This window comes from Pieris brassicae, chromosome 6, assembly GCF_905147105.1.
Source record: "Pieris brassicae chromosome 6, ilPieBrab1.1, whole genome shotgun sequence".
NCBI lineage: Eukaryota > Metazoa > Arthropoda > Insecta > Lepidoptera > Pieridae > Pieris > Pieris brassicae.
The window spans coordinates 2,449,904-2,464,659 of record NC_059670.1 but is presented as its reverse complement, the minus strand read 5'-3'; the positions used below and the strand labels follow the sequence as shown (position 1 = coordinate 2,464,659).

At 30.2% G+C, this 14,756-nt stretch overlaps 1 protein-coding gene across 1 annotated transcript; it reads right to left on the bottom strand.

Annotated features, from left to right (window-relative positions):
• Nucleotides 1-10,469: 10,469 nt before the first annotated feature.
• LOC123711143 (centrosomal protein 20) lies at nt 10,470-11,744 on the bottom strand. Its single transcript, XM_045663571.1, has 2 exons — nt 11,598-11,744; nt 10,470-10,912 (listed from the first exon to the last, which is right to left on the bottom strand). The coding sequence occupies exons 1-2, from the start codon at nt 11,691-11,693 to the stop codon at nt 10,574-10,576; spliced, it is 435 nt and encodes a 144-aa protein (XP_045519527.1). The 5' UTR covers nt 11,694-11,744; the 3' UTR covers nt 10,470-10,573.
• Nucleotides 11,745-14,756: the final 3,012 nt, after the last annotated feature.

Here is a 14,756-nt window from a genome sequence, read left to right as displayed (position 1 = left end):
TTGCTTTTATTGTCATGTTTGAGGCATTTCTGATTCAATCATAGACGCGACACAATCCGTCGTGCAGTTCCGTCTTTCATATTTTCTGCACAGTCTACCAACTCAGTCAGTTTTCACGGTTTCAAGTACAAAACAATGAAACACATTCAAAAGAAAAAAATGCGTAAGCATAGCTAATTATTGGTGTTCAGGGTTATTAAGTATGTCAACTAAATGGCGTGCATGTGAGTATAATTAATTGGACATCAGTAGCACGTGGGGTCGCCAATTTTCTTATTTATCGGCTCCAATTCTCGTCCATTAAGCGTTTGCCCCGGGTTATTAGGGCCAGTGACAAATTGATGCTATTTAATAATGTTTCATTGTACGCGATTTTGGACAACCAACTATATGAAGATGTATTATTTGGTTATTCAAGCAAAATTATAAAAAAATGTGTGCGTGTACTAATATACACACTTAAGAAGTGACACTTCTATATCACCTTATTCGGAAAAATTTCTAATTTATGCAACTTTACAGATATTGATGAAATAAAATTACATTAGATAAAGTTTAACAAAAGGCTTTAATTATCATAGACATGAATACAAATAATACAATTATTTAATTTTAATCTATTGCTACTAAGATTATTACAGAATTTCATTAATTGTAATAGAATGATTACTATCATTGTTATCGTTATTATATATTTTTGTTATTAATGGCTTCAAATCTCTTCGAATAAACCGTGATAAGGACATTAAAACGATGGGGCGTAACGGAAAAATATGACGCGTAACCGAAAAATGTGACGGTAATTTTTTTCCAACGCCGATAAAGAAGTTTGACTTTAATAATGAAGCGACCTTCGCGGAAAGATGATCCTTAATAAGATGAAGTATCAGTTTTAGAAGTTATTAATTCAATATAAAAATGTTATTTGGTCACCAATACTATTAGGTTTTTAACTAGATTATGAAATTTATGTCGTCTAAGATATTATCTTTGCATCAAAACAAAAGCAAAACTAAGTAGTTTCTTTACTAAGTGAAGGTTTTTTCTTCATAAACAAATATTTCATGCAGATATTGACTAAAAATAGAGAAGGCTTTCATTTGTTAAATGTTTTCAATATCGTTTTACACTACTGTGAAAACTACTCCAAGTGTACTTAATCTTCGTTTATACTAACATCTTCACAGAACATTTGCTATCATAACAAACCCATACAAAAATCCAAGATGAAGAGGCCCGCCCGCATTTAATTTAATAAATTGATCTTAAAGCCTTCTCGAAGCGCGATATAAGTTGGAAATGTTCCAAAGAAGCCTTGAAATGCTGAGATCAAACCGGGCGATTTATACTTTACATGTCCGTTTGGGATTTTACTTCAAATTACTTATGGAAACGGATTTTTTTAGTAATATTTTCTTTAATTTATTTGATAATGTCCAAGACTGGTTAAGTGCCCAGAACTAGATGCTAAGAATTGCGAGAAACAACATTAACAGGAAAAATAAGTTTTTTGGGATAAATGCTTGTAATTTAGTTACTACCAATAACGACCGTGACGTTTTTGAATGCAACTTCGATTTAGTAACTACACCACAGTACAAAAACTCGACACTGAATTCGGGACCGCAATTGCTATCGCTATTGGGAGTTACAGGGTGGCATCGCAGATTTGGTAAGATTTCAATGGTAGTCTCTATCTTGGTGGGGCAGCTGTCCATTTTACTATATGAAAATGTTATGATATACCTGTATTCCCAGTAAAATTTTGATAAATTTATGTTGAAAATAATTCCAATATATTAAGATTAGGATTTTTTTTGTGTTATACCTATGTTATTAATATTAAAAATCTCATAATTAGATCACAATGCAATTTAACGTTAAGATAGAAAACGTTATTTAACGGTCATAAATCTAATAACGAAAAAAATATCTAACAGAGCTGATTGGAAAAACATAACTCACGCACTCTATCGCAGCCCGTCTATTCTGCCATAATAGCAGCATATTTTATATTATATCTAGGCTTACATTCGCGCTGAAACGGCTGATGTTAAAATATTGAACGTGTTACTTTTCTGTTTTTTACTTTACTACAAATTATTGTAATGTGTTGTACAATAAAATAAAGCGCTAATCTAACAGCAATAGTTCAATATCTGAGTAGAATTGTATTTGTATATTGTATAGCAGTGAGAATGCATTAATTTTCTGAATAGAACTACAATTGTGAAAAAAATATGAAAGTAAACATAACCTATTAATATAAGTTACAATATTTGATTTGTAATTCTTTTAAATAACATATTTATTCAATTCAATTTATATATCACTGACAAAATTCATAATTATTTATAATCATTAAAGAAGCTTCTTATAACCTACTTAGTTGTAGTAACTTAATATTTGCATCAAAAATGTATTTATTTTAATGAGAATTGTTGCTGAATTGTCGTTCTTTAGCACTATTTCATTAGAATATTGATTAAAAGTTAAATTGTAAAAATTACTGTAAAAATATACCTGCTATTTTAATTTTTGTATTTTAAAAACGTTGAATATATTCATGACTCAGAGCGATCATTGCCCACAATGACGGTCCAGCCATTTATCTTGTAAAATCTGTCCATTGAATGGTCAAAGCCTTTTATGGCCGAGCCAGATTACAGCAGGTAATGGAAACGAAATATCACCTCCGAATGGAGTGCTTATTGTGTATTGTTATGTATTATTGGTAAGTTGAATCGTTTTTGAATAATATTCGAACAAGTAAGGTACGAAGAATTTTTCTTTTAAATCTACATGTCGTATACTTGGTATATTGTTAAGATTAATGTTAAGAATAATATATAGTATATTGTTAAGAATAATTCAAGGCAGCATTAAACACTAAACACATGCTACAAGCTACGCGTATGCTACGGACTAGCTACGCATATGCTACGGACTAGCCATGTGCTAGGTATACACTACGGACCAGCTACGCATTTGCTATGTATTGTTCGTTTTTGTCCCGAGAAACAGTTACATATCTATCTGTAGCATTTATTATTTTGGCAAGTACAAGGTTCACTATTCACGTATTCACCCAAGTATTTACGTGGGACACTATTGGAAGCAAATATTATTTTAGGGGAAGCCTAAATCTTGTAGATCGGTTTACACGCTATGATAAATATTTAACCATGGGGGTAATCTTTGATTGAATAAGTTATTAAATCATTTAGCTAGCTTATGAAAAGAGTTTTATTTCAAAGTAAATGTAACATAACGTGACAAAAATAAACGTAATTTAGTGATATCCATGTGAAACAATCGCGGTATTTTCAAATAAAATATAGTGAGTACAAATGTACAAAAATAATAGTAAGTATGGCTTAAACGGACATAATATTCAAATCTCAATTTTAAATTTTTATTTAATCCATATTCTTACCAACGTCTTCTAAAGTCTGATTTGTAATGTGAAAATTATTCTATTTCCGTTTCCGATTTGATTTCACTCAGCTTTAAGCTCAAATTGTTAGATCGTTAAAAAGTACTTAACGAAATTGAACTTATATTAAAGATCTATTAGGTGCGTTATAGGATTGCTTTTACTGCAGTTAATTCTTCTTAATATTATTTTTAATCATTTTAGATCACAAATATTAAGCTTAAACATAGTTTTAACCTAAATAAATGATTTTTTGTGTCTATTAACTCCGAATTAAACACATACTGCAATTATGATATGCCGATAGAATCGTTCGTCATATTATTAACTGACTAACTTGGAACTTCACTATATATCAACATTATCTTACTTTGATTTTTAGCAAGACAATAATAAATATTTTCTTAATATAGAAAAGCTTGTTTTAAGCATGGCACACTCTATAATATTTTAGTTTTCACACAAAAGCATTAGGACCGATTATTTTCTAAAATTCCTTCACCATTAGAAAGTTGCATCTTCACTCAGTGACATGGGCTATATTACATTTAAATAAATAGGGTAAAAATGCAATAATATAAACCGAGGTGTGACATAATTATAATTCGAAAAATCTGTCATCGCGTGCGCTGTGGAAACTAGTGATGATAGAAGAAAAATCAATATCTACAAAAATAATGTTTTAGCCATGGGCAATTTTATGTTGACCTATCCCGAAACCGAACTCCAAATCATGAGATTATTTTGCTGCCACAAAACAAAACTACGTCAAAGTTGTGTATGCAAGTTCTAAGACACTGAAGTTCTACAAATAAATCTCTTCTCTAATATTATAGTAGAAAGTTTTGAATTTTGAATTTTTGCTTGTATTTATAACAATTCATAATCAAGTAAAAAATCCTGGACTGATTAAAAAAATATTTTATTAACTACTTTATATCAATAATTGTTTAATACCGGTAGGGTTTTTTATGTCGGACAAATGTAAATGATGTTTTGAATGTTAAAAATCTATTAGAAATATATTCGTTGTAAAGTAAATCACATTAAATTATGAATGTAATTGTGTATCTAATAATCTGAAAGGAAGTAGTTAAAGACTAAGTAAAATCAAACTATTACGTTAACTAAAACTTAAAATAGTAGACTTTCCACTACGACGAGATCGGTATTCACGCTTCACTTACGTGGCATTGCTATTAATTAATAAGTTGATTTATTTTTGTATAAAAATACAATAGTCAGTCAATATGTTCATTACGAGTTACAGCAACGCTATAATGGATATACCACACCATTGATTTATTTACCTCCTATTGATACCCCAAACGTGATCACAAACCGTCACCGCCACTCATTTATTCCCACAATACACAACAATTTATTACAGTCACAAGCCTATTAATTTATTACATATACAGTATCAGCCAGAGGCTAAATATACTCGTTATTTCATATATAGGTTTGTCTAATGATTACATGTCAGGCTAATGTTATTGTTTTTACAGTATTACAGCGGACCCGATATATAGATTTTCTAGTATAGGAGCCAAGTACCTACTTTTACTGTTAAATTGAAGTCTGTATTTTATAGCATCAATCTAAATTCAAACTAAACTATTTTGTTTAATCAAAATAAACTTAGTTTAATTTAACTAAAATTGATCAAGATTATATTTTTCATAATTAATTGAATAATAAATTATTTATTTTACAATTAAAGAATTCTCAATGGATTTTGATATAATTTTCCCTAAATGTTAAAAATTTAAACTTGATATTGTTCATATTTATTGTGATGTCTGGAGAATTTAAAAGTAAAGCTTTTCATTAACGGTACGATGCCACAGGAACCAAATTTCGTAAATTTATTTTACAATGTTTTAGTTTAAGAATATTATATATTATTGTTTAGTTATTATATTTATAATCTAACGAAAGCTTAGACGCAAATTGTCGTAACTCAGTTACTCATCTGACTAGGTTTACTTAAGTACACAAAAATTTAGCCTGCTGACTTCCTTCCTAATATCAAGAGTATACTCATAGATTGCTAGATTATTTTTTAGCGATAGTTGTATAATTTCACTATGATTTATAAGCAGTACACTTACGTAAGTGTTACAAAGGTGGCGCACCAATACTAGTCAGTATTGGTGCGTGGTGGGTATAAGAAGGACACTTCTGGTTGGTTCTACCACTTGAACTGAGTTCTGAGCCAAACAACATCCGTTGTTATAACATCCTAAATTAGTGACGAAAAAGTTTCATGTCATTTCTTAAACTTGTCCCCACGAACGACGAGTCGTAAGAACGATTGTCAAATAATTACTTTAATCTATAGTTCATGTATAGGTTTATATACGAAGAAAGAATTTCATATATTATAGCCGTGTATATATTGATTTAATATTGGTTGCTTTTGTGTACATTACTACATTATCTTAAATTATCGTGATTTATGTGTCTTTTTACTCTTTAATGTATCTTTAATATTTTATTCCTGTTTAGTTTTGTTTTAATAACTGTGTATTACATGTATTTTGCACTACTTGCCTATCTTATTTAATACATTTATTTTTTTCTTTACTCACAGTGGTTGCCTGGAAGAGATCGCTCGTAAGCGATAAGGCCGCCAGTTGCCCTCCTTTTGATTTAATTATGTTAATTTTTATTTTTATTTTGTAGTGTAACGAAGTGTAAATAAATAAAAAAAAAATACTTTTAATAATAATATTGACTATAACTATCGACTAGTACAAACTATTTCACTAATACATAAAAACTAACACAGTTGCAGTTTTCTAACTAAAGCATTTTCGTCTTGTTTCGCCAAATTGTATTTACGCTGCATTAAATGAGACAAATTAGTAGTTTAATAGAAAAGGTTCAATTGTAGTTATGTAGTCTTTATAAATAAGAGGATTTTATCATATAACCATTGGAAGCTTAACAATAAATTATCATCTGTATATACTTTTTAAAACAAAATTGCTTAAGATGTCTCAACTTAAAATCAACGATAATTCTGAGTATAATTTTCTTGTTGCTATTTACGTGAAAGTGGAAAGGTCTCGAAGTGGGATCAAGGGTTACTTGATGTTCTATTTAGGTAAGTGCTCGAGAATCGAGTTTATTACCAAGCATGTATTATTGTTAAGACTCTTGTCTTATTGTTAATACGTTATTACACTTTCGCCATTAACTTACTCCTTGGGCAAGATGTTGCGATCTTAACCACTTAGTGTACGATCGGCTTTTGTTAACAGGTAAAGTGACAAAAATCAGTGGCGCTATTTTGAGTTAGATCTGTTCCTTGACTGTTGTTTAAATTCTTTTTATAGGTAAGTAAGTTAAAGGCTTCTATGCGACACACATGCCATCAACTTTTTACAGCGAGTGTTAATAGCATGTATAATTTTTCTGTTACTTTTTATAACCAAGGATCATATTTGAGACTTTCAGGTATACACTACTCGGGTCGGTACGATATGAACGCAATTCGATTCGATAGTTTTCGCGCTTTACCTTGCTTTTATTTTTGATACATACTATATGTTTTTGTTTTTATAAAAGTATTGTATTAATTTATGTCTGTAATAAATAAATTTTTGTTAATATTTAATTGTTAGCATTATAATTTTTTTTATTGCTTACATTATAAATAAACCAAGAGTACAAAAACCAGTTCCTACAAACTATACGTTTTTATACCGTATATATATAACATCTATTGTAAATTAATGGAGTACATCATAGGTTGACCAAACAATACCTTTTAATACCTCCTTGCAATTATCAAGTTTTATAGAGATTTGAGGGTAAACTATTAACTAGGCACAATATATGAGGATATCCGTTCTCCATATACATACTCGGAATGTCCAGTATAACGTTGTTTATCGCTGTTGTATGCATCAATGAATGTTCGTCACTGCTTCTTAGGCAGAGTTGAAAGAGTTTTACTTGAAGAACGAATATTGAACTTGTTCATGGATTGGTAGTATTCCACGGTTTGTAAACAATCTTAGGTCAATATTACTATATTAGGGTTCACTTTTGGGTCTCAAATAGTTCTTAAATTTAAGTGCTTCCGTAACTACTATGTTAGTACTGTATGAATGACTTATAGCTCGATATTTATAAGGAATACGTTAATTTCAAATCCGAAGGTCCAATTAGTTTATTACAAATATATTCAACTTTATGTTTCCAATTAAAATTACTAACAATAATTAAACAAAGGTATCTATATTAATCATCCCTATACCTGGACAGTTGCGATTCGCCCCACACAGTGTAGACTGAGCTGATTATGTGCTCTGAGTGCCGTAACGCGATATTGACGAGTATAGAGAGATTTTATTATTATCAATTTGGTCCTGCTAGCGCTGATTACCAATGCAGTTAGCATGGCACTGTTTAATGAAACCATCAAATTCAAAGTCTACAGAGAGAGGTTAAATAAATTAAGGTCATTTATGAGGTATAGCGAAATTGTTTCTAATAACTTCTCATGGCTTAGTTAAAGTTTGACAATCTTATATTCCAAACTTACTAAGATTCATAAGATTTGAGAAATTAACGCCACGAACCCCTAAAGCATACTGATGCTGTGAAAATTGTTATGAAAAACCAATAACGATTTGGTAATCCACTCACATGTTCAGATCACAGAAAACTAATTAAATAAAGATGGATGAGGAAAAATGCTTAAGCCGAAATTGCTCCGCGCTGTTTTCTTAAAGGAAGCCGCGTATTTCATTCTCACGACGGCATAAAGATGAACTTACACTTGCCAAGCTTATTAAACTGAAAATTCTTATACAGTGCTTTTTATTAAAATAAATAAATCAATGGCGCTACAACCTTCTTAGATCTGGCCTCAGCTTTCTGTACCTGTTTCATGATTATTGGTTAATCTAATAGGCAAGTAGGTGAGCCTTCTGTGCCGTCGAATTTATGGGTTTAAGGCAAGCCCGTTTTTACCGTTCGAGCGAATATTAATTCGCATATAGAAAGAAAGTCCATTGGTGCAGAACCGTGGTTTGAATCTACGAATTCAGGAATGAATGTCGCACGCTGAAGCCACTAGGCCAACACTGCTCTGATAGTGTTTTTTATTACAATTACAAAAAGGCTACATATATGTATGTGTAGGTAAAGAAATAAGACCGGCCAAAAAGAATAAAGGCACCTTGAGAACTATGCAACAATAAATCAGAGTTTAAATTTATGTAACAGAAAAAATTAAGAATGATTTCTTTCACACTTAATATATCTTTATTTATCGTATGTTTTTCATTATTAAACCATCATATAAATTTATTATCGTAGTTTCAGACGGGTATTTTAAAATTCACCGAAACACAACCATCAAAGAATGTCCTGTGAAGAATTAAATATAAATGATTAATAATGTAAAATGTAAAACTTCTTTAAAGACATATTTGCGCGCCATTGTATGGCAGAATATGCGAATTTACTATTGTACCATATTCTTGCTATAAATTATTATTATTATTATAAAGGAGGACACGTCATGGCTAAAGAAATCCTAAAACCTATCTCAGTACATCAGATATACAGAAAGTGTACCAGTATCTCAAGTAAGCCACGTACACACATAGAATGACAGATTTGGGAGGACGTAAACACGCGTTTGAATAATTACACCCACACAATACCAATTCGTATAGGGTGATATATGTAATGCGTAATGGATTACGAGTTTGACATATACGATGTACGTATACCTTATTTAGCGGCTATAAACAAGAGTTTTATATTTACATAACATGACGTTACGTGATAACTACAAGCCAGCTCTTTTATGTTGTAATCATCGAAGTACATGCATCTATATACGTTAATGTAATTTTAATAACGAAGTAACTTAGGAACTATCAAATAATGTAATACGTTTTACATCTAAGCCTAACCCTACATATACGATACGATATATTGCGATTTTAATACACGTATTTAATACATTTAGTGAACCTATTATTTATTACGCCAAAGACATAATCAAACATAGTTTCTTAGAAACAATCATACTGGCTTAGATATACCATAATATTTACATTACGATATGATTGGTTTTGGTATGAAAGGTTAAATTAAATGGCAATTTACGTAATATTTATGTTATATTGTGATGCAATGAAGTGGTATGTAGTTAAATTGAACAGAATTAAATGAAATCCGTATCGCTTTCGAGCGATCTCTTCCAGGCAACTACTGTGAGAAAAAGAAAAATGTATTAAATTAGATAAGATACTACTATTACTCTATTTATTATATTTAATTTATATAATATATAAGTACGTGATAATAGGTATATAATAGCACAATCTACGTCACATTGTAACTAAGTATTCTTTGTGTAAATAAAAATAATACAATTTAAAATAATATTGGTTTAGCGACTAAGAACCAAAGTTATAGGCAAGTACGGAAATCGACAGCTGTACTAACATGCCCGCTGTGTATTTACATTCTAAAGAGAATGTATACGATCACGGTACCAGATCATCCTCTTGTTACAATTATATATAAACTACATTACCTAATCAGTTATAATTTTATAACCTCTTTTATCAAGATATCATTGAAAATAAATATAATATTTACCGAAATACAATGCATTTTAATTCATATGCTCATATGAAAGTGACATAACCACACACGGACATGGAAGAACTAGAACTTGCAACCCAAGCAAGTTGCCGGTTTTAGGAATTAGTACGATCTTATCAGTATCAAAGATATTATCAGTTGATAAAATAAAAAAAAAATCTATGGCTCTACAAACTTATTGGGTCTGGATCTCAAATGTCTCTATCTGTTTCATGATCATTTGTTAATCTAATAGGCAAGTAGGTGATCAGCCTTCTGTGCCTGACGCACGCCGTCGACTTTTGGGTCTAAGGCAAGCCGGTTTCCTTACGATGTTTAACGAAAGAAAAGGATACTTGTCGTACAAATTGGGGTGAGAATAAGTAAAAGGTTCATATAGTAAACAGAGTTATAGTGTCAATAATTATAGTCACAGAAATATAGCCATATATTTTAATTCGCATTCAGGTATATCAAAAGAATAGAATTTTTTCGTAAACAATTGTAATAACGCAACTATTGCGTAACTTTTTTCATCCTATTGATTTTCCGTTTGATTCTCTCAGTATATGCCGCTATGATATTTGATAGTAAGGGTAACGTTGACGATTTCTCATCATCCTTGACCCCTACTTCCGCACATAACTCTCTTCGAGGACGCTTCACAGGCGACATTCCAGCCTCTGAACTCATAACAGATGCGGTATATAAGTATCCATTCCATTCGAGATATTCTCGAATCAATTCGTTGATAAGCAACACTTCATCTGATAGTTTTGGCGCGCCCGTGTTTTTATAATTGGGGTTGAGAGCTACTTGTCTATTCTGAAGGATTTCGGTTACTTTGGCTCTCATCTAAAATAAAGTTAATCAAGTTGATGATTTTTCTAAAATACATTTATATACACAAATGTTATTACTAAGCTCTAATTTTTATCTAAAATATCAATAAAAATAAATACTTCTGAGTCTGTTTCATTGCAGATGCACATATGTGCCAACTTTAGTTCGAAAAAATATTTTTTCACTGGAAAACGAACTTCGGACGTATCCTTATGCTGCGCCATAAAAGTGAGTGTTGTGTGTCCCATAGTAATGTGGAGGAAGGACAATACGCTTCCTCCGACCTAAAGGAAGGTCCTGGACCAATCCCAATATAAACGTAATGGATATTACATTTACTAATAATAATATAAAAAATATCGATTCATAATATAGTATCTATTATAAGTTTTGTAATATTTTTATATATTAGCTATATATATACTATTAGCATTGAAGGATTATTAGCGTTTCACTTTTTACTGCTTGTGCTGCACAACACAAAAGTTTCATTTCAATCATTGAACCATAGCATAATAGTATAAGAATTGTATATCATTGAGATGTTTTTTCTAATAATTACACAAATGTAGAATAAATTATCAAAAACGGTCCATTGTGTGTCTGTCTTGAACCATTATGGAAAATTGAAAAATAATTTTTTTCGAGCTTTTATGCTGTCCAACATGATTAATTATTTCATTTTATTCAAAGTTACCTCTGCTTGAAATTTATTCAGGTGACCGCCTTTTCTCAAAAGATTTTTTATCGCGTCCAAAAGCTCTTTTTCCGACACCGCTTTGTTTTCACTCATTTCGCCGAAATTCAATTTCACGAGATAAAAATTGATTTAATATATTGAGTTGTAACCCTTCAATTTGAATGGCATTGATGTATGTCATTTGTCAGTGGTTAAAAATATAGAATATAACAGCCAGTATTAATAACGAAATACTATTATGATATAGATGGAACCAAAATACATTTTTTTTAACTACTCGTACCTACTACGATTGGGATTTTGGGTTAAATTTTGGGCAGCAACTTCATTAATAAAGTTGGCATTTGATTTGTCCTATCATAGATGCTATTAAAATAGATTGCAAGCTACATATACTGACTAGTTACATAACCTATATAAAATAAATATACGACGATAAAATTATTTAAAATTTTAATAGGAGGATGTTTATAATGTCTGAGATATTATTGGACATTACGATCGAGCCTTAACTAAGACTAATAAGTTATTACAGTCTAAACCTCTTAGTACATTATTAATAAGAATATTTAACATTCAGAAATGAAATCACTCTGTTCTTGTATTCTTTTTTCACTTACCTGTTTAGCACTTAAGACTAACACACACTAATACTAATTCACTAATCCAAATGGTACGTTTCAATATTAAAAAAAACGTGTTTTCTTTAAATGTGTAAAATGTATGTTAACAAAAGACAATACTACGTTTTAATATTCTTACTAGGCCCGTTGTATCAAGAAGTTTGGATCTAATAATAATTTAAAGAAGTAGCTTTACGTTTTTACTGTAATATTTTATGATTATATCCATTATTTTATTGTATTAATGTATTAATAAAACTTTGATATAGTATAATACGTTATTAAACTCTCAATTGTAACATTTATATAAACAATAGAAAATGTATAATAGCTTTTATTTTAATTATCGGCCTCCAAAAGACTGTATGTGTCTTGATTATATTGAAAGTCGACCCCTATCAATATCACTTTACCTAAGCTGGGTCTAACGAATCAAGGAAGAATTGAATTTATGTTGCACACATTATTTGTGGCGTGCACCCGGTAACAAATGTCATGGGTATTAAAGCAAGACAATTTGATCTTTGAATCTTTTTACCGCGTACGATTTAAGATACAACCGAGAACGAGTTAGATTTTTTAGGCCAACGACTAACCCAAAATAGTTCAAATTATTTCATAAAAATTATATAATTGATATGAATAATATGAAATATAACTAGCTACAATTGTAGGACTAGAATGATATTCGCTAGAATAGGAATAACATTTTAGAAAGAAAAAAAGCCTACATTTTTTTTATTTTATTTATTACTTTAGGCATGTATAGCGATAAAGATAAGAATATAAGATAAAGTTTCACGTATAAGTTCTGATTAAGTTTTATTCAGAAATTAAGGGCTATGGTACACTTAACATCCTAGGACGTTGATTAATATATATAATGAATAAATTAGAACCGGAAATTAATCTACACAAATTTTTCATACTTTTTGTTTTTAGGTCTCTATTGATATTGTAAAAGTAGTTTATAATTAAGTCTCCTTTGAAAAGCTACTCAGTATGTACCTTTATATAAGTCAAGAAAATCTTTTAAAATGTCATAATTATGTAAAACGCTTTTAAGGTATCACGTATTAAGTATCGCGGTAATTACTCCAAGTACATAGCCTTTTTAACCTTTTAAGCCTTGCTCACATTTCCTATGACCTAGTTGACAAAAGTAGGCAACTAGTTTCTCTATAAACTCATGTTTTGCTTTCTTTGTTGGTACTTAATTATCTTAGGTATAGAATGCGACTATACTCTTCTATTGTATTACTTAATAACGCATAGTATAACTTTAATATAATGAAATATTGGAAATTACTTAAAAAGTAATAAAACTGATATTGTTCCTATATGGTTTACAAGAGAGGTGAGCAATACCCAGTAAAACCACCACGGGTAGTTCCTATAAGCAAGGCTCCAGGTCTTTGGTTAACACGTTCACCATAAAAATAAATGTTTACATATATTGGGAGTACTAGTTTTAATTAATGAATTGTGTTCAAAGTATATATTTTAAACACAAATTTAATTATATTCTCTTTCTTCTTCTTCTTCTATATTCTAGTTTTTGGTCCAAATTGTGGCTGTAGAGTTACGGAAATATTATATTTTTTATTACAATTTTATGTTAACATGAATTTCAGTTAGATCAATAAATTAGAATATTGATTATCCATATTAAAGGGGGCTGTATATAGTACATAAATTTCAAGAACTTTGAGATTCCGCCGCCGCCGCGCCTAAGGGATAAATTATTTCAATAAATAAATAATTTCTTGAAATTAGGTACAATTAAATGTTATATTTCTTTAAAGCTCACCAATCACAAAGTAAACACACTTTGTTATCACATATGTTAGATCTTACTTTATTTACCAATTTGGGACAGAGATTTATATCTAAAAATATAATCTAGAAAGTAAGAAATAGAATTAATACGCCCATAACTAAAATAAAAAAAATACATATTTCAAAAATGTATCTTGCCTTATTAATCATTGTATAAATCTCTCATTCGTTTCGTCATAATTCGAAAGGCATGAAAGCGTAATTATAACATTGTTTATACACCGATATTTTCTCAACAAAATAATTTTAAATTATAAGTTCGTATAAATCGTATATTTTAAAGACCTTTAAGATACGTCCAACAAATTGCAGGGCACAGCTCTTGACCGCTCTTAAGATCTGTTGTAGTCTTACATTTGTTTCCAATGACCATGCGCTGTAGATAATGGGTGCTGTTAATAATACACTCTGAAAAGTATTGCTTGCTTTAAAAAAGGAACGTTTTCAAAGATGGATTATTTTTAAATATGAAACAAATTTAAATCATAACGTTATCCTACAGATCTACGCATAACGGTGTAGTTGTACAGATAGTCTGTTGTTATAAACGTGGTTAGTAGTATCTGTTACCAATATTTTATATGTTAAAACATCGTAACCATGGTAACAAACATCGTATTATAGATAGTCTCTTGTTATAAATGTGGTTAGTAGTATCGGTTAGGTACACTCAATGAGTGTAGCAGGATGACCT

What these genes read in the sequence shown, in the direction of transcription:
- LOC123711143 (XM_045663571.1), bottom strand. Translation starts at nt 11,693, where the DNA reads ATGAGTGAAAACAAAGCGGTGTCGGAAAAAGAGCTTTTGGACGCGATA. An exon ending in TGAATAAATTTCAAGCAGAG is followed by an intron (nt 10,913 to 11,597) that starts GTAACTTTGAAT and finishes ACTTTATTTTAG; the next exon opens with ATGAGAGCCAAAGTAACCGA.